This window comes from Spermophilus citellus, assembly GCF_964194105.1.
Source record: "Spermophilus citellus genome assembly, chromosome: 2".
NCBI lineage: Eukaryota > Metazoa > Chordata > Mammalia > Rodentia > Sciuridae > Spermophilus > Spermophilus citellus.
The window spans coordinates 203,783,945-203,805,173 of record NC_138183.1 but is presented as its reverse complement, the minus strand read 5'-3'; the positions used below and the strand labels follow the sequence as shown (position 1 = coordinate 203,805,173).

General features: G+C 36.0%; 1 protein-coding gene across 8 annotated transcripts in view; it reads left to right on the top strand.

Annotated features, from left to right (window-relative positions):
- Nucleotides 1-21,229, top strand: part of SBF2 (SET binding factor 2) — a 438,265-nt gene that overhangs the window by 60,582 nt on the left and 356,454 nt on the right. For all 8 annotated transcript variants that reach the window (XM_081280887.1, XM_081280893.1, XM_081280888.1 and 5 more), the window contains exon 2: nucleotides 13,327-13,412. In XM_081280887.1, the coding sequence (XP_081137013.1) occupies nucleotides 13,327-13,412 (86 nt within the window). The remainder of the gene's footprint in view (nucleotides 1-13,326; nucleotides 13,413-21,229) is intronic.

The window sequence follows — 21,229 nt, the reverse complement described above, 5'->3', positions numbered from 1 at the left end:
ATATTGTTTTAATTATACCGACTTTATTGTAAGTCTTGAAATTAGATAGGGGAAATCCTATAGCTTGGTTGATATTTTTCAAATCCCTTTGGTTTAAATCTTTTTAACTCATAAATGTTTAATTAACTTCTAATTCTAAAATTAATTCTGCTGTTTTGTTTGCTTTTTGGTGCTTGTGGTTGGAAAATAGGGCCTTGTGTATGCAAGGCAAGTGTTCTACCACTTCAGCACTCTGCCACCTACTGAAATTTTGATTAGGATTACATTGAATCTCTATATCATTTTGAAAAAATTGTTATCTTTACTGTATTGAGTCTTCAATTCATTGTGTGTGCTTTCTCAATATACTTATAACTTCTTTGATTTTTTTTATTGGTTGTTCACAACATTACAAAGCTCTTGACATATCATATTTCATATATTAGATTTAAGTGGGTTATGAACTCCCAATTTTACCCCAAATGCAGATTGCAGAATCACGTCGGTTACACATCCACAATTTTACATAATGCCCTATTGGTAATTGTTGTATTCTGCTACCTTTCCTATCCCCTACTATCCCCCCTCCCCTTCCCTCACATCTTCTCTCTCTACCCCATCTACTGTAATTCATTTCCCTCCTTGTTTATTTTCCCATTCCCCTCACTACCTCTTATATGTAATTTTGTATAGCAATGAGGGTCTCCCTTCATTTCCATGCAATTTCCCTTTTCTCTCCCTTTCCCTCCCATCTCATGTCTCTGTTTAATGTTAATCTTTTCTTCCTACTCTTCCTCCCTGCTCTGTTCATAGTTGATCTCATTATATCAAAGAAGACATTTGGTATTTGTTTTTTAGGGATTGGCTAGCTTCACTAAGCATAATCTGCTCTAGTGCCATCCATTTCCCTGCAAATTCTATGATTTTGTCATTTTTTATTGCTGCATAGTACTCCATTGTGTATAGATGCCACTTTTTTTTTTTTATCCATTCATCTGTTGAAGGGCATCTGGGTTGGTTCCACAGTCTAGCTATTGTGAATTGTGCTGCTATGAACATCAATGTGGCAGTATCCGTGTAGCATGCTCTTTTAAGGTCTTCAGGGAATAGTCCGAGAAGGGCAATAGCAGGGTCAAATGGTGGTTCCATTCCCATCTTTCCCAGGAATCTCCAAACTGCTTTCCAAATTGGCCGCACCAATTTGCAGTCCCACCAGCAATGTACAAGTGTACCCTTTTCTCCACATCCTCGCCAGCACTTGTTGTTGTTTGACTTCATAGTGGCTGCCAATCTTACTGGAGTGAGATGGTATCTTAGGGTGGTTTTGATTTGCATTTCTCTGACTGCTAGAGATGGTGAGCATTTTTTCATGTACTTGTTGATTGATTGTATATCCTCCTCTGAGAAGTGTCTGTTCAGGTCCTTGGCCCATTTGTTGATTGGGTTATTTGTTACCTTATTGTCTAATTTTTTTAGTTCTTTGTGTACTCTGGATATTAGGGATCTATCTGAAGTGTGAGGAGTAAAAATTTGTTCCCAGGATGTAGGCTCCCTATTTACCTCTCTTATTGTTTCTCTTGCTGAGAAAAAACTTTTTAGTTTAAGTAAGTCCCATTTGTTGATTCTTGTTATTAACTCTTGTGCTATGGGTGTCTTATTGAGGAATTTGGAGCCTGACCCCACAATATGTAGATCTGAGCCAACTTTTTCTTCTATCAGATGCAGAGTCTCTGATTTGATATCAAGCTCTTTGATCCATTTTGAGTTAACTTTTGTGCATGGCGAGAGAAAGGGATTCAGTTTCATTTTGTTGCATATGGATTTCCAGTTTTCCCAACACCATTTGTTGAAGATGCTATCCTTCCTCCATTGCATGCTTTTAGCCCCTTTATCAAATATAAGATAGTTGTAACTTTGTGGATTAGTCTCTGTGTCCTCTATTCTATATCATTGGTCCACCCGCCTGTTTTGGTACCAGTACCATGCTGTTTTTGTCACTATTGCTCTGTAATATAGTTTGAAATCTGGTATCGCTATACCGCCTGATTCACACTTCCTGCTTAGAATTGCTTTTGCTATTCTGGGTCTTTTATTTTTCCATATGAATTTCATGATTGCTTTATCTATTTCTACAAGAAATGCCGTTGGTATTTTGATTGGCATTGCATTAAACCTATAGAGAACTTTAGATAATATCGCCATTTTGATAATGTTAGTTCTGCCTATCCATGAACAGGGTATATTTTTCCATCTTCTAAGATCTTCTTCTACTTCTCTCTTTAGGGTTCTGTAGTTTTCATTGTATAAATCTTTCACCTCTTTTGTTAGGTTGATTCCCAAGTATTTTATTTTTTTTTTGAGGATATTGTGAATGGAGTGTTTTTCCTCATTTCCTTTTCAGAAGTTTTCCACTGATATACAGAAATGCCTTTGATTTATGCGTGTTGATTTTATATCCTGCCACTTTGCTGAATTCATTTATTAGTTCTAGTAGTTTCTTTGTAGACCCTTTTGGGTCTTCTGGGTATAGAATCATGTCGTCTGCCAATAGTGATAATTTAAGTTCTTCTTTTCCTATTTTTATGCCTTTAATTTCTTTTGTCTGTCTAATTGCTCTGGCTAGTATTTCAAGGACTAAATTAAATAGAAGTGGTGAGAGAGGGCATCCCTGTCTTGTTCCAGATTTTAGAGGGAATGCCTTCAACTTTTGTCCATTCAGAATGATGCTAGCCTGAGGCTTAGCATAGATAGCTTTTACAATGTCAAGGTAAGTTCCTGTTATCCCTAGTTTTTCTAATGTTTTGAACATAAAGGGATGCTGTACTTTGTCGAATGCTTTCTCTGCGTCTATCGAGATGATCATATGGTTCTTATCTTTAAGTCTATTGATGTGGTGAATAACATTTATTGATTTCCGTATATTGAACCATCCTTGCATCCCAGGGATGAATCCTACTTGATCATGGTGCACAGTTTTTTTTGATGTGTTTTTGTATTCGATTCGCCAGAATTTTATTGAGGATTTTTGCATCTAGGTTCATTAGAGATATTGGTCTGTAGTTTTCTTTCTTTGAAGTGTCTTTGTCTGGTTTCGGAATCAGGGTGATGTTGGCCTCATAGAATGAATTTGGAAGAGCTCCCTCTTTTTCTGTTTCCTGAAATAATTTGAAAAGTATTGGTATTAATTCTTCTTTAAAGGTTTTGTAAAACTCCGCTGTATACCCATCCGGTCCTGGGCTTTTCTTGGTTGGTCGTCTTTTGATTGCTTCTTCAATTTCATCCATTGATATTGGTCTGTTCAAATTGTGTGTATCCTCCTGACTCAGTCTGGGCAAATCATATGACTTAAGAAATTTATCGATGTCTTCACTATCTTCTATTTTATTGGAATATAGGTTTTCAAAGTAATTTCTAATTGTCTTCTGTATTTCTGTAGCATCTGTTGTGATATTGCCTTTTTCATCCCGTATGTTAGTAATTTGAGTTCTCTCTCTTCTTCCCTTCGTTAGCATGGCTAAAGGTCTGTCGATCTTCTTTATTTTTTCGAAGAACCAACTTTTAGTTTTGTTAATTTTTCAATAGTTTCTTTTGTTTCAATTTCATTGATTTCCGCTCTATTTTAATTATTTCTTGCCTTCTGCTACATTTGCTGTTGTTTTGCTCTTCCTTTTCTAGGGCTTTGAGATGAAGTGTGAGCTCATTTATTTGTTGTTTTTTTCTTTTTTTGAGGAATGACCACCAGGCGATGAATTTCCCTCTTAAAACTGCTTTCATTGTGTCCCATAGATTCCGATATGTTGTGTCTGTATTTTCATGTATCTCTAAGAATTTTTTCATTTCCTCCTTTATGTCTTCTGTAACCCATTGATCATTCAGTAACATATTGTTCATTTCCATGTGATGTATGATTTTTCCTTCCTTCTTTTATCATTGATTTCCAGTTTCATTCCATTATGATCAGATAAAATGCATGGTATTATCTCCGCCCCTTTATATTTACTGAGGGTTGCCCTATGGCATAATATATGGTCTATTTTTGAGAAGGATCCATGTGCTGCTGAGAAAAAAGTATATCCATTTGATGATGGTTGATATATTCTATATATGTCAGTTAAGTCTAGGTTATTGATTGTGGTATTGAGTTCTATAGTTTCTTTATTCAACTTTTGTTTGGGGGATCTGTCCAATGGTGAGAGAGGTGTGTTGAAGTCACCCATAATTATTGTGTTGTGGTCTATTTGATTCTTGAACTTGAGGAGAATTTGTTTTATGAATGTCGCAGCACCATTATTTGGTGCATAAATATTGATAATTGTTATGTCTTCTTGGTGAATGGTTCCTTTTAACAGTATATAATGTCCTTCCTTATCCCTTTTGGTTAACTTAGTCTTGAAGTTGATTTTATTCGATATGAGGATGGCCACCCCTGCTTGCTTACGAGTACCGTGTGCGTGGTATATTTTTTCCCATCCTTTCACATTCAGCCTGTGTATGTCTTTTCCAATCAGATGTGTCTCCTGGAGGCAGCATATTGTTGGATTTGTTTTTTTAATCCATGATACCAGCCTATGTCGCTTTATTGGAGAGTTTAAGCCATTAACATTCAGAGTTACTATTGATATATGGTTTGTACTTCCATCCATGTTTGATTATTTATCCTTTTTTAAAAAAATTTAGTTTGTTTCTCCATGATTATCTTTCCCCTCGCCCTCTGTCTTTACCGAGGCACTTCCCACTGATGGTTTTGGTTATTGTTTTTCATTTCTTCCTCGTGTAGTGTTTTGCTCAAAATGCTTTGCAATGCTGGTTTTCTGGCTGCAAATTCTTTTAACTTTTGTTTATCATGAAAGATTTTTATTTCGTTGTCATACCTGAAGCTTAATTTTGCTGGATACAGGATTCTTGGTTGGCATCCATTGTCTTTCAGTGTTTGAAATACATTGTTCCATGACCTTCTTCCTTTCAGCGTCTGTGATGAAAAATCCGTTGTTAACCTTATTGGTTTACCCCTGAATGTAATCTGTCTCCTTTCTCTTGTAGCTTTTAATATTTTCTCTTTGTTCTGTATATTGCATATCTTCATAACAATGTGTCTTGGCATTGGTCTACTGTGATTTTGTGTGCTCGGTGTCCTGTATGCATCTTCAATTTGTATATCTGTTTCCTTTTTTATTTCTGGAAAGTTTTCTGTAATTATTTCATTCAGAAGGTTACTCATTCCCTTGGTTTGAATCTCTGTACCTTCTTCTATCCCGATGACTCGTAAGTTTGGTTTTTTTATGTTATCTCATATCTCTTGGATGTTTTTCTCGTGATTTTTTTACCAGCCTTTCTGAGTTGGCTAGACTCTTTTCAAGATGATATATTTTGTCTTCATTATTTGACATTCTGGCTTCTACTTGCTCCACTCTGTTAGTGATACTCTCAATTGAGTTTTTAATTTGGTTTATTGTTTCCTTCATTTCTAGAATTATTGTTTGATTATTTTTTATAATCTCTATCTCCTGATAAAGATGCTTAACTTCTTCTTTTATCTGTTTATGTAATTCATTCTCAATGTGTTCTTTCACTGCTTGAATTTGCTGTCTCGTATCCTCTTTAAGGTTCCATTCCATCTGTCTAAGGTGTTCCTTGAGTTCTTTATATGACCATTTTTCTGATGACTCTAGGTCCTCCTGAATATTTAGGCTGTCCTGCATTGTTTGTACTCCTTTTCTTCCTTGCTTTTTGAAGCTGCTCTTGTTACTTCTTGTTCTGTTTGACTGCTGAGTTACTGTTTACTCCTATAAATTTATTTGATGCTTGGGAGGAAAGGTATTAGAAGGGAAGGGAAGAAGTCACTAAAGAGAATGAGAGTAAGCAGGTAGAATTCAAGGAAGGTGGAATAAGAAAATTGAAAAGAAATGAAAAGACAAAAGAAGAAAAAAATACGAAATAAAAAAAGAAAAAAATTAAAAAAATAATAAAAAAAATTGAAATTAAAATTAGAAGAAAAAAAATTGTAAAAAAATTTAAAAAGCAACAAGAAAGAAAAATGAAAATGAAAGAAAAAACCCAAATCAAAAAAAAGAGAAAAAAAAAACTAATAAATACAGTCTTAGAGTTTGATTAACTTCTCTTCCCGTAGGTGGCGCTGTGCCCACCAGGCCAAGTTTCTCCTGTCAATACGCGGGAACCAATCACTGTGCAGCAGCTCCTCCCAGACTGGGCGAGTCTCCAATCCTGAGTGCCTAGGGCCTCCTCTTGTGTCTAGTCACTTCCCCACTTTTCTTCTAGTCAGGCCCCTTTCACGGGTGCTGCTCACCACAATACTGGCTACACGCCAGGTCTGCTGCTCCCGGGAGCCCTGTTTTCATGAACGACTGGGCACACTCTCCCAGTTTGCCATTCCCTCAGACCCTAAGTTTGTAGAGCTTGGGGCTGAGAATCCTCAGCAAATTTTACTTGCCCTCCGGTAGCCATGCCCCCGGTAGCTGGTGCAAGAGACCTCAGTTGTCAGCATTGGTGGGAGCGGTAGCCGGGAGTTCCGCGCTGCGGGTCCCGCGCCACGTCTGATTCCCTCGGTCTGGCTATCGCGCTCACGGGAGAGCTGGGAGGGGCCCTTAAGGTTTCCCCGATGTGTGGAGAGGGAAGGCTAGGGAATTACACACCTGTAGCCGTAGGTTTCAATGAAGTTATCTCCTCCGCCGCAGTCTGGTGACGTCAGTTCTCTGCCATGGTGGTATCTCTTGCAAATGGCGACAGTTCGTTTCCCTTTGCCGGGTGACCAGTGCAACGGGTGGGTCCTTACTGTCTCTCCCAAGCCCTGTTTCAAACCTGTGGCCAGTACCTATGAAGGCTTGGTTGGCATTTACCTCCGTAGGATCAGAAGGGCTGACCAGGTGTTTCAGCGGGATGGATTAGTGCTGAATCACAGCTGTTTGTCTGTGGGAAGCAGGCGAACGGGAGCTTGAATTCAGCTGATCCGGGCTCAGTGTGTGTTCTGAGAGGCCCAGACTGTTCGCCCCAGATCCATGTCGGCTCAGCATTGCCTAGTGATCCTGAGCAAACAGAATTTAGATTGTTTCCAGCTCCCTATGCCCGCACAGCTGAAGAGGTCAGAGACTTGATCTCTTTGGGCCCGCCGCCATGTTGGAATCCAATTCTTTGATTTTTGACAGCCACTATTTCATTGTTTTCATTATAAAAGTATGATATATATATATACATTTAATGAAATTTCAACCTAAATAGTTTATGACTTATGATCTGTTGCATATGGTATTTTACATTTTCTTTTTTTCAACTTTGAGTGAGAGTGACCCAAAATTTATTGGGTATTTTTTTAAATTTTATTATTATTTTTTTAAATACATGACAACAGTGGAATGCATTATAATTCTTATTACAGATATAGAGCATAATTTTTTGTATCTTTGTATATAAAGTATGTTCACGCCAATTTATGCCATTATACATGTAATTTTTTTGTATTACAATTCTTTATTATTTTTTAAAATATTTATTTATTTTTGTTTTTGGCGGACACAACATCTTTGTTTGTACGTGGTGCTGAGGATCGAACCTGGGCCGCACGCATGCCACACTACCGCTTGAGCCACATCCCCAGCCCACATTACAATTCTTAATACACATATATACCATAATTTTTTATATCTGTTTGTATATAAGGTATGTTGACACCCAATTCAAGTCTTCATACATGTACTTTGCATAATGATGACCATCACATTCTACCATTCTTGCTAATCGTCTTCCATATCTAGAATTAATCTAATCGTCCCATGCTCTCCCTCCCTCCCCCACTATGAGTCACCCCCCCTTATATCACAGAAAACATTTGGCATTTGTTTTTTGGGGTTTGGCCAACTTCCCTTAGCATTATCTTCTCCAGCACCATCCATTTACCTTCAAATGCCATGATTTTGATTTTTTTTAATGCTGAAGAAAATTCCATTGTGTATATATGCCACATTTTTTTAAATCTATTCATCTACTGAAGGACATCTAGGTTGGCTCCACAGTTTAGCTATTGTGAATTGTGCTGCTATAAACATTGATGTGGCTGTGTCCCTGTAGTATGCTGTTTTTAAGTCCTTTGGGTATAGTCTGAGAAGAGGAATAGTTGGGTCAAATGGTGGTTCCATTCCCAGTTTTCCAAGGAGTCTCCATACTGCTTTCCAGATTGACTGCACCAATTTGCAGTCCCACCAGAAATGTGTGAGTGTACCTTCCCCCACCATCCTCGACAACATTGTTGTTGTTTGTCTTCATAATAGCTGCCATTCTGACTGGAGTTAGATGATATTTTAGAGTAGTTTTGATTTGCATTTCTCTGATTGCTAGAGATGATGAACCTTTTTTCATATATTTGTTGATTGATTGTATATCCTCTTTTGAGAAGTTCTGTTCAGGTCCTTGGCCCATTTGTTGATTGGGTTATTTGTTTTTTCGGTGCTTAGCTTTTTGGGTTCTTTATATACCTTAGAGATTAGTGCTCTATCTCATGTGTAGGGGGTAAAAATTTGCTTCCAGGATGTAGGCTCTCTGTTCACCGCACAGATTGTTTCTTTTGCTGAGAAAACACTTTTTAGTTTGAATCCATCCCGTTTATTGATTTTTGTTTTTAATTCTTGTGCTATAGGAGTCTTATTAAGGAAGTCGGGGCCTAATCCCACATGATGATTAAGGCCTACTTTTTTCTTCCATTAGATGCAGAGTCTCTGGTTTAATTCCTAGATCCTTGATCCATTTTGAGTTAAGTTGGTATTTTACATTTTCAATTGCTTATTGCTAGTAATAGAAATACAATTAAATTTTAATGTTGACCCTCTGAGACCTTAAACTCATTTATTCTAGGTTTTAAAATTATTTCATAGGGATTTCTAAAAAAATTGTGAATAAGGAATGTTACTTCTGCTTTTCATATCTGTGTGCCTGTGATGTCTTTCTTTATTGCACAGGTTAGGACAGCAAGTGCAGTGTCAAATAAAAATGATAGTAGTGTACATCCCTTTTCTGAATCTTAGTGAGATAGCCTTCAGTCTTTCTCCATTAAGTGTGATATTGGTCATACATTTTGTCTATGTGCTTTTTTTAAGGCTTCTCCTTTTTATTTATTTAGTTATTTTTCTATATTTTTTATTGATTTAGTATAGTTGTACATAATTGTAAGGCTTATTGTTACATATTTGTGCATACAATAAAACAATATAATTTGGCCGATATCATTCTCTGTTATTTCCCTTTTCCCTCCCATCCTTCCCTCTCCCTTGTGTTTTCTCTGACTCTACTGATCTCCCTTCAGTTTTCATGAGATCCTCCTGCACCACCTTTCTTTTTCTTTTCCCTTTCTAGCTTCCACATATAAGAGAAAATAATGACGTTAAAAAAATTCTGATTTGTTATACATGATGGCAGAATACAATTAATTTCATGTTATACATATAGAGCACAATTTTTCAAGACACTGATTGTACACAAAAGTATTTTCACACCATTTGTGTCTTCAAACATTTATTTAGGGTAATGATGTCTAAATCATCCCACCATCATTTCTCCCTCTTTTCCCTATCTAAAGTTCCTCCATTCCTTCCATTCTTCCCCACAATTGCCATTATATGTCTGCATCCTCATATAAAAGAAAGCATTCGGTTTTTGGTTTTTTGGGATTGGCTTGCTTCACTTAGCATTATGTTCTCCAACTTTATCCATTTACCTTCCAATGCCATGATTTTATTCTCTCTCTCTCTCTCTCTCTCTCTCTCTTTTTTAGAGAGAGAGAGGGAGGGAGGGAGGGAATTTTTAATTTATTTTTTAGTTTTCGGTGGACACAACATCTTTTTATTTTATTTTTATGTGGTGCTGAGGGTCGAACCCAGTGCCCCTCACATGCCAGGCGAGCGCGCTACCGCTTGAGCCACATCCCCATCCCCTTTATTCTCTTTTAATGCTGAGTAATGTTCCATTGTATATATATATACCAAAGTTACCCTTTCCATTCATCTACTGAAGGGCATCTAGGTTGGTTCCACAATTTAGCTATTGTGAATTGTGCTGCTATACATTGATATAGCTATGTCCCTATAGTATGCTGTTTTTAAGTCCTTTGGGTATAAACTGTGGAGTGGAATAGCTGGGTCGAATGGTGGTTCCATTCCAAGTTTTCCAAGGAATCTCCACACTGCTTTCCGGATTGGCTGTACCATGCTGCAGTTCCACCAGCAATGTGTGAATGTGCCTTTTCCCCACATTCTTGCCTACGCTTATTGTTGTTTGTATTCTTAATAGCTGCCATTCTGACTGAAGTGAGATGAAATCTTAGAGTAGTTTTGATTTTTATTTCTCTAATTGCTAGAGATGTTGAACATTTTTTCATATGTTTGTTGTTTGATTGTATGTCCTCTTCCGAGAAGTGTCTGTTCAGTTCCCCGGCCCATTTGTTGATTTGGTTATTGGGGTTTTTTTGGTGTTAAGGTTTTTGAGTGCTTTGTATGTCCTAGAGATTAGTGCTCTATCCAATATGCTTGTGGTAAAGATTTGCTTCCATTCTGTAGGCTCTCTCACTGATTGTTTCTTTTGTTGAGAAGAACCTTTTTAGTTTGAATCCTTCCCATTTATTGATTCTTGGTTTTAATTCTTGCGCTACAGGAGTTTTATTAAGAAAGTTGGGACCTAAACCGACATGATGGAGATTTGGGCCTACTTTTTCTTCTAATAGACACAGTGTCTTTGGTTTAATTCCTAGGTCCTTGATTCACATTGAGTTGAGTTTTGTGCATGGAGAGATATAGGTTTAATTTCATTTTGTTTCATGAGGGTCTCCAGTTTTCCCAGCACCATTTATTGAAGAGGCTGTCTTTTCTCCAATGTACATTTTAGGTGCCTTTGTCAAATATAACTGTAATCATGTGGGTTAGTCTCTGTGTCCTCTATTCTGTACCATTGGTCTACAAGTCTATTTTGGTGCCAATACCATGCTGCTTTAAAAAAATTATTTTTATTTTATTTTATTTTAAAAATTATTTCTTACATGACAATAGTGGAGTGCATTACATTAATAATTTTTTTGCATTACAATTCTTAATACACTTTTATACCACAATTTATCAAATCTCTGTTTGTATATATGGTATGTTGACACCAAATTCACATCTTCATACATGAATTTTGTATAATGATGACCATCTCCTTCCACTATCCTTGACCATGCTGTTTTTGTTACTATTGCTCGGTAGTATAGTTTAAGGTCTGGTATCGTGATGCCACCTGCTTCACTCTTCTTGCTAAGGGTTGCTTTAGCTTTTCTGGGTCTCTTATTTTTCCAGATGAATTGCATGACTGCTTTTTCTATTTCTATGAGGAATGTCATTGGGATTTTGATTAGAATTGTATTAAATCTGTATAGTGCTTTTGGTAGATTGGTCATTTTGACAATATTAATTCTACACATCCAAGAACAAGGAAGATCTTTCCATCTTAAGAGGTCTTCTTTAATTTCTTTCTGCAGGGGGTGGGGTTTTGGCTCAGTGGTAGCGCGCTTGCCTAGCATGTGAGAGACCCTGGGTTTGATCCTCAGCACCACATAAAAATAAGTAAACAAAATAAAGATATTGTGTCCATGTATAAATAAAAATAAAAAAAAATAATTTCTTTCTTCAGCATTCTGTAGTTTTCCTTGTAGAGGTCTTTCACCTCTTTCATTATGTTTATTCCCAAGTTTTTTTTTTTTTTTGAGGCTATTGTAAAAGGGGTGGTTTTCCTAGTTTCTCCTTCAGAGGATCCTTTTTCTATTATGTACTTTTCTCTTGCTACCCTGTCAGAATGCCACATTTAATATGTGATACAGATAGGAAGTACTTCCATAGCCCCTCTTGATTGATGTGATACTTTACCTGTGGACATAAAGAAGAAATGTGAATGTAGAACAGTTTTGCTTCACCATGGCTTGCTCTTCATTGTAAATGTTATCTTCTCAGAATTCTACATATAACTCATACTGCCCATAAGATAGTTATCAAATAAAATGTATACTGCAGATGCGAGGAAAAAGTTGAATTCATTGGGATGATTTTTCAAAAAGTGTATTAATAAATTTACGCAGTTTTTAAGGCTTCCCTAAATTAGATGTGGAAATAATCAGAATATTGTTGCTTAGAGTAAGCTGGACAACATGTAGATATGTAAATCTATGAAGCATATAGCAAAGGGCTGAATTATATGTAGCAAAGGGTGTAATCTCAATGGTAGTAAGCTTACCTAGCACGATGGGAAAGACCCTGGGTTTGATCCCCATGAACCACACATACACACACAAAGTACAGTAAAAAACAATTTAGATCTGACATGTACTTTTCATCCCCAAATTACTCACAAGATTATATCCCCAAAGTTCAATAATAAGTTGATTCAGTCTTTGATGTCATAGGCTAACTTTATAACAATAGTTATAAAAACCTGTGGTTTTCAACCCTGGAGACATTTGGCAATGTCTGGAGACATTCTTGATTGTAACAACTTGGTGGTGGTGGTAGGGTGCTGCTAGCATGTAGTGAGTTGAAGCTCGGGATGCCACATACCGTAATATACAAGATAGTACTCTCTCCCCTACCCCATACACACCAAAAAATTATCCAGCCCAAATGTCAATAGTCTAATGTTAAGGAACTCTGCATAGACATGGTCAAGGTTCCAGTGCAGCCTAAAAAACTGTATTTAACCCTTAATAGTTCTTACAAACCCTAACTGACGCTTAGCACCAACAGTACCATATCATTTATTGTTTAAAATTACTCTGTTTCCACAGAAAAGCACTCCTTAAATTTCAGGTTGGTATACTGAAGTTATTTCATTATTGGGGCACAGAGAACAGTTATGCTCATGATGTGATAGATTTCCAATACCTCTGTCTGTTTTTCTTTACTTTTCATATGTGTCAATCTTTGGCAGTCTATAGGATGGGGGAATTGCCTGTTCTTTCAGTATTGTGTTTTGAAAATAATACTTTTATGTCCTTTAAAACTTAAAATGTTTAATTGATATATCAATTTTTCAAATGTTAATTTAGAAATGAGAATAGTTTAATGAGTCTTCAGTTTTTTAGTACCTTGTAACTGATTCCCCCGCCCCCCCCCCCCCATTGGTACTGGGGATTGAATCCAGAGCCTTGTATATGCTAGGCAAGTAGTGTACATTCCCTAGTGCTTTTCATTTTTTAATTTTGATACAGGGTCTCCCTAAGCTGCCCAGGATGGCCTCAACTTGTTATTCTTCTGCATCAGTCTCCCAAGTAGGTGGGATTTTAGGCATGTGCTTATCATACCCAGCTAACTTTGATTTTATTTACAGGCTCAGGAGAAGGTCTGGGGAAAATAATCCAGAGATTTCCGCAGAAGGACTGGGATGATACACCTTTTCCACAGGGAATTGAATTGGTAAGTTGATGTTGTATTATTATGACTTTTATAATTATATTTTTCTTTTTCTGTTTACATTATTACATTTCTTATTAAATATTTTGATGATTTATCTGCAGTGTAGTCTTAGAAATAATTTTCTTTCCTCCAAGATCTGTAAATATAATCCCCTTTAAATATATTGATTCTGGAATGACTGTTATGCTATTCTTTTTTCCTACTTAAATTTATCCCTAACATTACAAGTGAAATTGATGATCTTTATTGCTCAGGAACAGAAAAATCCCTCTGATTCCTTAGTAAAAATCTTAGCCTAAGTAGTTTCAGGGATTATTTATCACTAGACAAATTTTATTATTTTTCCTGAAATTTCCTGGTTAGTGTTTTAGTGATCAACAAAATAAAAAACAGACAAAAAGAAACCAAAAGTTTGTTTAATGATGACCAGCCATGGTTTGAGTTTGGTCTTGAAATCATAAATCTAAATTCTTTTATTTTTAGCTACAGTGTTTGTAGGTTACTTTATTAATCGTGTAATTCAACTGACTTTGGGGGAGGAACAATTAGACATTTTAAAGGAACTCAGTGGTTGAATATAGTTTATGATAGCCAGGTCGTTTTATCTGGTGGCAGATCCAAGGTGGTAAAACAAGGGACTAAAAAGACTTTGTAAGATGACTTTAAAGTTTGGTTCTACACAAGTTTGGTTCCATTCAAGAAAAAGAGAAGAGGGGGAGGAGAAGATTATTTAATATTTTGTTTATGTACACACACACATTCAAGAAGTTTCTGTTGAAAGAATATTCAGTATAATGTGATAGAAGTGCAGGCTGCAGAGCAGATTGCCTGGGTTGAAATCCCAGTTGCATTGTATGGACTTTTGACAAGTTAATTAACTTCTTTAAATAGCAGAGTCTTCATCTGTAAAACGATAACTCATAGGGTTGTTGTAAAGACAAAGTGGAAAAAATGCATATACAATTCATAGAACAAGTGCTTAATAAATGGGGCAGATGTTATGACTCTTCTTCATCTCTTGCCACCTCACTCAGAGGAAGAATTGTTCATTCTTTTGTTAACTTGTATCAGAAAGGTCTATGAGGAATAAAATTGATGTTGAAAAATTATAAATTTGCTCTTTCTAGCTGATGACTGTGCTATTCTGCTTTACTGAGGATGAAAAATATATTGCTGAACACTTAGTTTTGATTGTTATAACCCAGTCATGTAAAGAAGGCTGTGGGTTTGTAGGCCCACAGAGAGGGTAAATCTTGAATTTTGGCATTAAAAATAGGGAAGGAATGTAAGGACCCAGGGAAAAGTGACTGTTTGGAGAGCCCTTTGCATTCCTTTCTTTTCTCCCCCACATGCTTTCACATACCAGTAATTGGCCTTACCATGTGAATAAGCAGGCATTTTTATTATAATAGCTTTTAAACCTTGTTTTAGCTAACCCTTTTAGTGCTGACTGAAAAGGTAAATTTGGGTGCTGGGGACATGTTGGAAAGTTTTTTAAGTTCCTTTACATCAAAATGTGGAGGACTAAAGAGGTACATCAATTTGACTGTATGAACAATGAACCACTTTCATAAGTTTCAAGAATAGACTTTATGGGGGTAGAAACAAATTATCATAGCTCTACAGCAAGGACTGAGAAAGGATACTTTTTATGTTTTGAGGGTCAAGGAAATAGATGTTTGTGATACCTCTGAGGCAAGGGAGAAACATATATTGGTTTTACTACTTAGTAAATGGATATTTTTTATTTTTATTTTGTATGACAGATACTGGCATGTTCAAATGCTACTCGTGTCTGTCCAATAATGGGGTGAAGTTGTGTGCTGCTGGATTAGTGAAATCAAGGTGTCAAGAGGTAGATAGAATTTTTTTCTCATCTAGATGACTTTTTGACTGATTCTTAGTATACCATTTAAAAAAATTGAGGGGCCAGATTAATACTTAAATGATAATTGATTTGTTGGATTATGTTGAAAATGTTCCCATTCCCCACAATTTTTCATCATTGATAGCAATTCTGATTCTTTTTTAAAAATTAATTTTATTTTTTATACAAATGGAGTACAACTTCTCTGGCTGTACATGATGTAGAGTCATACCATTTGTGTAATCATACCCGCACATAGGGTAATAATGTCCATCTTATTCTACCATATTCCCCCCCCAAAAAAACCCCCTCCTTTCCTTCCCCTCCACTCTGCTCATTCCAAAGTTCCTCCATCCTCCCCACCCCAATTATGAATCAGCATCCACTAATCAGAGAAAACATTTGGCCTTTGTGTTTTTGGGATTCGCTTTCTTTGTTTAGCATGATATTCTTCAACTCCATCCATTTACCTGTAAATGCCATAATTTCATTCTTCTTTAAGGCCGAATAATATTCCATTGCGTGTATTTGTGTGTGTGTGTGCGTGCGTGTGTGTGTGTGTGTGTGTGTATGTGTATATATGCCACAGTTTCTTTATTCATTCATCTATTGGCAGTTCTATTTATGTCTGTTGTGCTTTGTCAATACAAAATAGATTTATTTTGCATCTATTAAAGCTATTTTATTTGCATCTATTAGTTTTTTTTGTTTTTGTCTTTTCATTTATAATGTTATACTATTCTTTGATATTAGGTGTAATTTTTGCATATGAACAACAATAAGTTAAACAACTGTGGTATACTATGTGATCCTGAGTAACTTTTTAAACTTCAAGAACCAAAGGCAGACTAGTAAAAGTTTAGTCTTAATTGATCTGGTTTAGTCCCTAAATGGTTTGTTGATTCTAGGGTAATAGTGACCCTTTTCTGAAGACATACAGAAAAAAAACATATCCTTTACAAGATGGATTGACTTTTAGCAGGTAGCATTAAGGTTAATATATAACAGTTATATAGCATTGATAGACTATGATATACTAACATAAATTAGATAAATGATAACAATATGTTAATTTGCAAATAAGTACACTGAGGCTTAGAAAGTTTAAATAATTTTAGCAAAGTCTAACAGGTAGAATGCAGCAGAGCTAGTATTCAAATCCAGATCTTCTTAGTTTTAGCCAAGATATGGGAATATTCTTGGAGTTACACATTAAACTATATAAGCATTTGCATTTTAGTGTAAAAGCAGAAACTTTTACTCTGAAAACAGAGTTCTATAATTTGTTTTTTTTTGGGGGGGTTATTTATTTATTTTTTATTGGTTGTTCACAACATTACAAAGCTCTTGACATATCATATTTCATACATTAGATTGAAGTGGGTTATGAACTCCCAATTTTACCCCAAATGCAGATTGCAGAATCACGTCGGTTACACATCCACAATTTTACATAATGCCCTATTAGTAATTGTTGTATTCTGCTACCTTTCCTATCCCCTACTATCCCCCCTCCCCTTGAGTTCTATAATTTGTAAGAACTGAGATTGAAAAATGTTAAGAGAATGCTGATTCTGTTAGTCAAGTTTTCATCACTATAAAAAATGCATGACACAGGCTACTTATGAAGAAAAGAAATTTTATTTAGTTCACAGTTTTGGAGGTTTAAACTCCAAACAGTATAGCACAGGGTCTGTGGTAAGGGCTGCCTCTTGACTATATCACTTCATGGCACATATAGCCATGGGAGGAGTGCATGCAGAAGCAAGCCATTACAATTTCAACCAGGATCAGAGAGAATGAGAGGGGTCAGTGTTGTTCTTCTCATAACAACCCTCTCATGAGAAGTACTAAGGGCTTACATGAGAAATCCTCATGCCCCAGTGATTTAAGAACCTCCCATCATGACCCACCTCTTAAAGGTTCCATCACCTCCCAAAAGCAGTACCCTGTAGACTAAAGCTTCATTCACAATGAACCCTTGGGGGACACCCAAATTGTATTCAAACCATAGCACTGCATTACTAAGTACAGATCAACTTTACCTGTTTATTTTATCTGAGGACAAATATGGGTTCAGAGTATAATATTTTATCGAAATTATTTTTTGTTGCCACTTCTTGTTCCCAGGCAGCATATATTAGATATCCTTAAATTCTAAATGAAAGATTATATGTTCATTCCGAAGATTAAACTTTATAATTTGTGAAAAAGGACTTCAGGCATTCATTTATAATAAATCAAATCTCAAGCTTAATTTAGAGGATGCTGAATTTATTCTTTCCGTTTTTACATAAAGAAATTGCCTTCTATTTAGAAATGGTGAACTTCAATTTGGACAGATTTTAAAAATAAAAATATGAAAATAAGGTAAACCAAACATAATGACTACTTTTCCAATTCTAGGATATTTTTGTCTTTTTCTTGTGCTTTTTAGGTATACACAGAAACCACAGACAGTCATATAAATAAAGTTGCAGTTAATTTTAGTGACAGTATTTCAAAGAAAATTAAAGAATTGTTTTCCAGAAGCATTCTATGGCTAACAATCTATTTATGATCATGGGAACAAATGTTTTTATTGGCTAAGCCTTGTATGTCAACAAAACAGTATTGTTTTGGCACTAACTCCTTTTTAAGATGCTGTCTCCGAAGTGAATATTTCATAATTCAGAAAATATGCCATAATCTTCACTGAATGACTATACTGAAGCATTAGTAACATATCTGATTTTCTTAGAATACTAAACTACTGTGATAAATACATTTTGTAGCTTGAGAAAAATAAACAGAGTTTCCAAATTTGAGCTTATAAAGTAATTAGTTCAGTTATTTAAATATACATTAATGATTTGAAAGTCTTTAGTATGAATCCAGTCTTCTATAAGATAGCTGAGGGAGAAGAGAGAAATAAACTGGTATTCATCATTCTGCAGATATTGCTTCAGTATGAGATGCTATAGGAGACATAAGCATAGGCACCATGTAATGCTTTAATTCTTTAAGCTGTTTAGAATGAGATGAATACAACAAATGGGATAGTAGTCATCCATTGACCTAGATATAAATTCTGTTTGGTCAGGGAACTGAGTGTAGAAAGGATGAAAGATAATTTTGTTTCTGAGGAGAAATATGCGTGAAAGGAGAATGAAAGGTTGTAAACATTGCATGACAGAATTGACATTTACAAAGATTTTGAAAGTTTGGAGTTATGTGCCCTTTATCTAAGAAGATGAAATATAATAGGTAAACATGCAAGTTCCAGTAGGTAAATATAAAAAAACTGGCTGTACAAGTCATTACTTAGAATAAAGATGAAAAAGATGCCAGCCAGAGAGATTTGAGAAACACAAGAAGCTAGCTTTAAAAAAAATTATAGAAGGGACTGGGGTTGTGGCTCAGTGGTATATAGCACTTGCCTCGCATGTGTGAGGACCTGGGTTTGATCCTCAGCACCACATAAATAAATAAATAAATAAATAGACAGACATTGTATCCATCTACAACTAAAAAAAATTTTTTTTAAATCATAGAAGGTATCTATGAAAGATACCGGTGGTAACATCTAGATCCTGTGTGCTGGAGTATGATGCTAGGGGTTGAATTCAGTGTTAAATATGGTCCAGGGTTTAGTAGGAAGGACTTCTGGTTTAAAGGCTGAAAACATAACACTACTGGTATAAAATATAAAAATGTGGTTTTAAAAACATACTAAGGACTACAAAAAGGATTTTTAAAAGTCATGTTTACAACAAAGCAAGTGGGTATAAAGGGAGTTTAAGCTAGAAAGTGATAGTTGTAGCTCACATTTTTGTTTTCCACTTCCATATTGTCATCTGTTTGAAATAATAGAACCATATTGCAGGGAACCTGGATGGAATCTACAGGGTACATCTAAAATAGTAAATCCTTTTAATATCTCCAAGGAAGAAAATAGTCTATCTTTATGATAAGCATCTCATACTCTTCCATACTCACTTAAATTGTTAATTTTGTGTGTGTGTGTGTGTATGTGTGTGTGTGTGTGTGTGTGTGTGTGTGTGTGTGTGTGTGTTATGGGGGAGTGAACCAAGGGCTTCACACATGCTAGTCAAGCACTCCACCACCTAAGCTACTTCTCCAACCTCTAAGAAAATCTCTTGTTTGTATTTGTTACCTACTATTCTAGTTATTCTTCATTATAAAATGTTTCAGATGTTCCTTTTTTTGTTATCTCCATTTCTCTAAGAGACTAGTGTGGAGAAACAAAATGGAATTTAAAAACCTTGAGCAAAGTTAATTTAGTGCTTTCTGATAGTAACATTTTTTTTCCTACACGGATGCTATCAAGTGATTTTGTCTATTAGTATTTTAATGTTATAATGTTATGATTTCTTGCCATCCACTCTCACCTCACATATCCATTTCACTTCCATTTCAGAGGACTACTCTCAAGTATATCGTTTATGCCCTCTGCAATCTGAAATCACAGAGTTGAAGTTTAGTAATTTTTTCTGAATTGGTTAAGGTGATACTAGCCATTTTAGAGTGGATAAACTTGAAAATTTTACTGTTTTATCATGACTGAACACACCCCACCCCACACCCTCCTTTTACTTACATGGAAGTTAATTAGTGGCAGTAGGGCAGATTAGGAGCGGGGGTTGCCATCTTCACACTGATCCTCAGGGTCATCTTGGGTACCAGCATTCAGTTTACAGAGGAGTAGGAGACAGGGAGGATGGTAAAAGTAGGTTTTATGGGATATGCCTAGAGGTGGTGTAAATCATTTCTACCCACAGTCCATTGATCAGAAGCCAGTCACTTGACCACAGTTATCTGTAGTAGGAGGCTGGCAGACAAAGCCTAGAAGTGTGCTTAGAAGAAGACTAGAACTGATTTAGTGCAAAGAGAAAAGATCTTTCCATTATTATAATTTTTCTTGACCACTTTCTTTTTTGACATCACTAATAATAGACTTTTTGGTATAATAATTAGTAAATGTTTGGTCTTTGTTCCTATATCCTGGCACAGAGCTCCTTAAACTGTTGGAGTTTACTGGCTGTGTGTGCTAATGAAGTAACTAATGGTTCAAGTGGACATAGAGAGCTTCAGGATGGGGGTTGGTCACCAGAGGAAGCAACTATGTGATTAGAAGGTTGGAACTTTTAGCCCCACTAGGTAGGGGAGAGAAAGAGATTGAGTTTAGTCTTCAACAGACAGGGATTTAATGAAACTTTTGGACACCCCCCCCCCCACTTCCTCCAAGGACAGGGTTCATAGAACCTTCAGGTTGATGAACACATTGATGTCCTGAAAAGGTGGCATACCCTGAAAGTGCATGCAGTCTCTCACCACCTCTTTTCCCATCATACTTTGCCCTATACATCTCTTCCACTGGACTGTTGTATCTTTTATAATAAACGAGTAAATGTATGTAAAGTATTTTCTGGAGTTTTGTGAGTCATTGTAGTTAATTATTGCCCCAGAGGCAGGATGTCATAGGAAAGCCTGAATTTATGGGCAGAAGTATGGGTATCCTAGGTGCCCTATTATTGGCTGACTATATCTAAAGTGGGGGCAGTCTTTTGGGCCTAAGCCCTTAAGGTCTGTCTTCTCTCACAGTGGGTAGTGTCAGAATTGGATACACAGTTGCTTTCAGAACTGGTTGGGGATGGAAAAACCGTATATTTGGTATTAGAGAAAACAACACAGGCTTCATCATATTATATATTTTCACAATTTCAGTTCCAGTTACTTTTCATTTTCCATCATTCATAAGACTTAGTTTTTAGTTTTTTTTTCTTTTTTTTGTGTGTGTTTTACTTTCTCTAGAAAATAGTGGTATCACTATTTTGCTAGTCATTTGTACTTGATTCCTAGTCATGCCTTGGTTTATTCTTTTCTGCATTTCCCATAACCTAACTGTATTGTGCTTATATGGCACAGTCAAAGCTAATCCATATTTTGG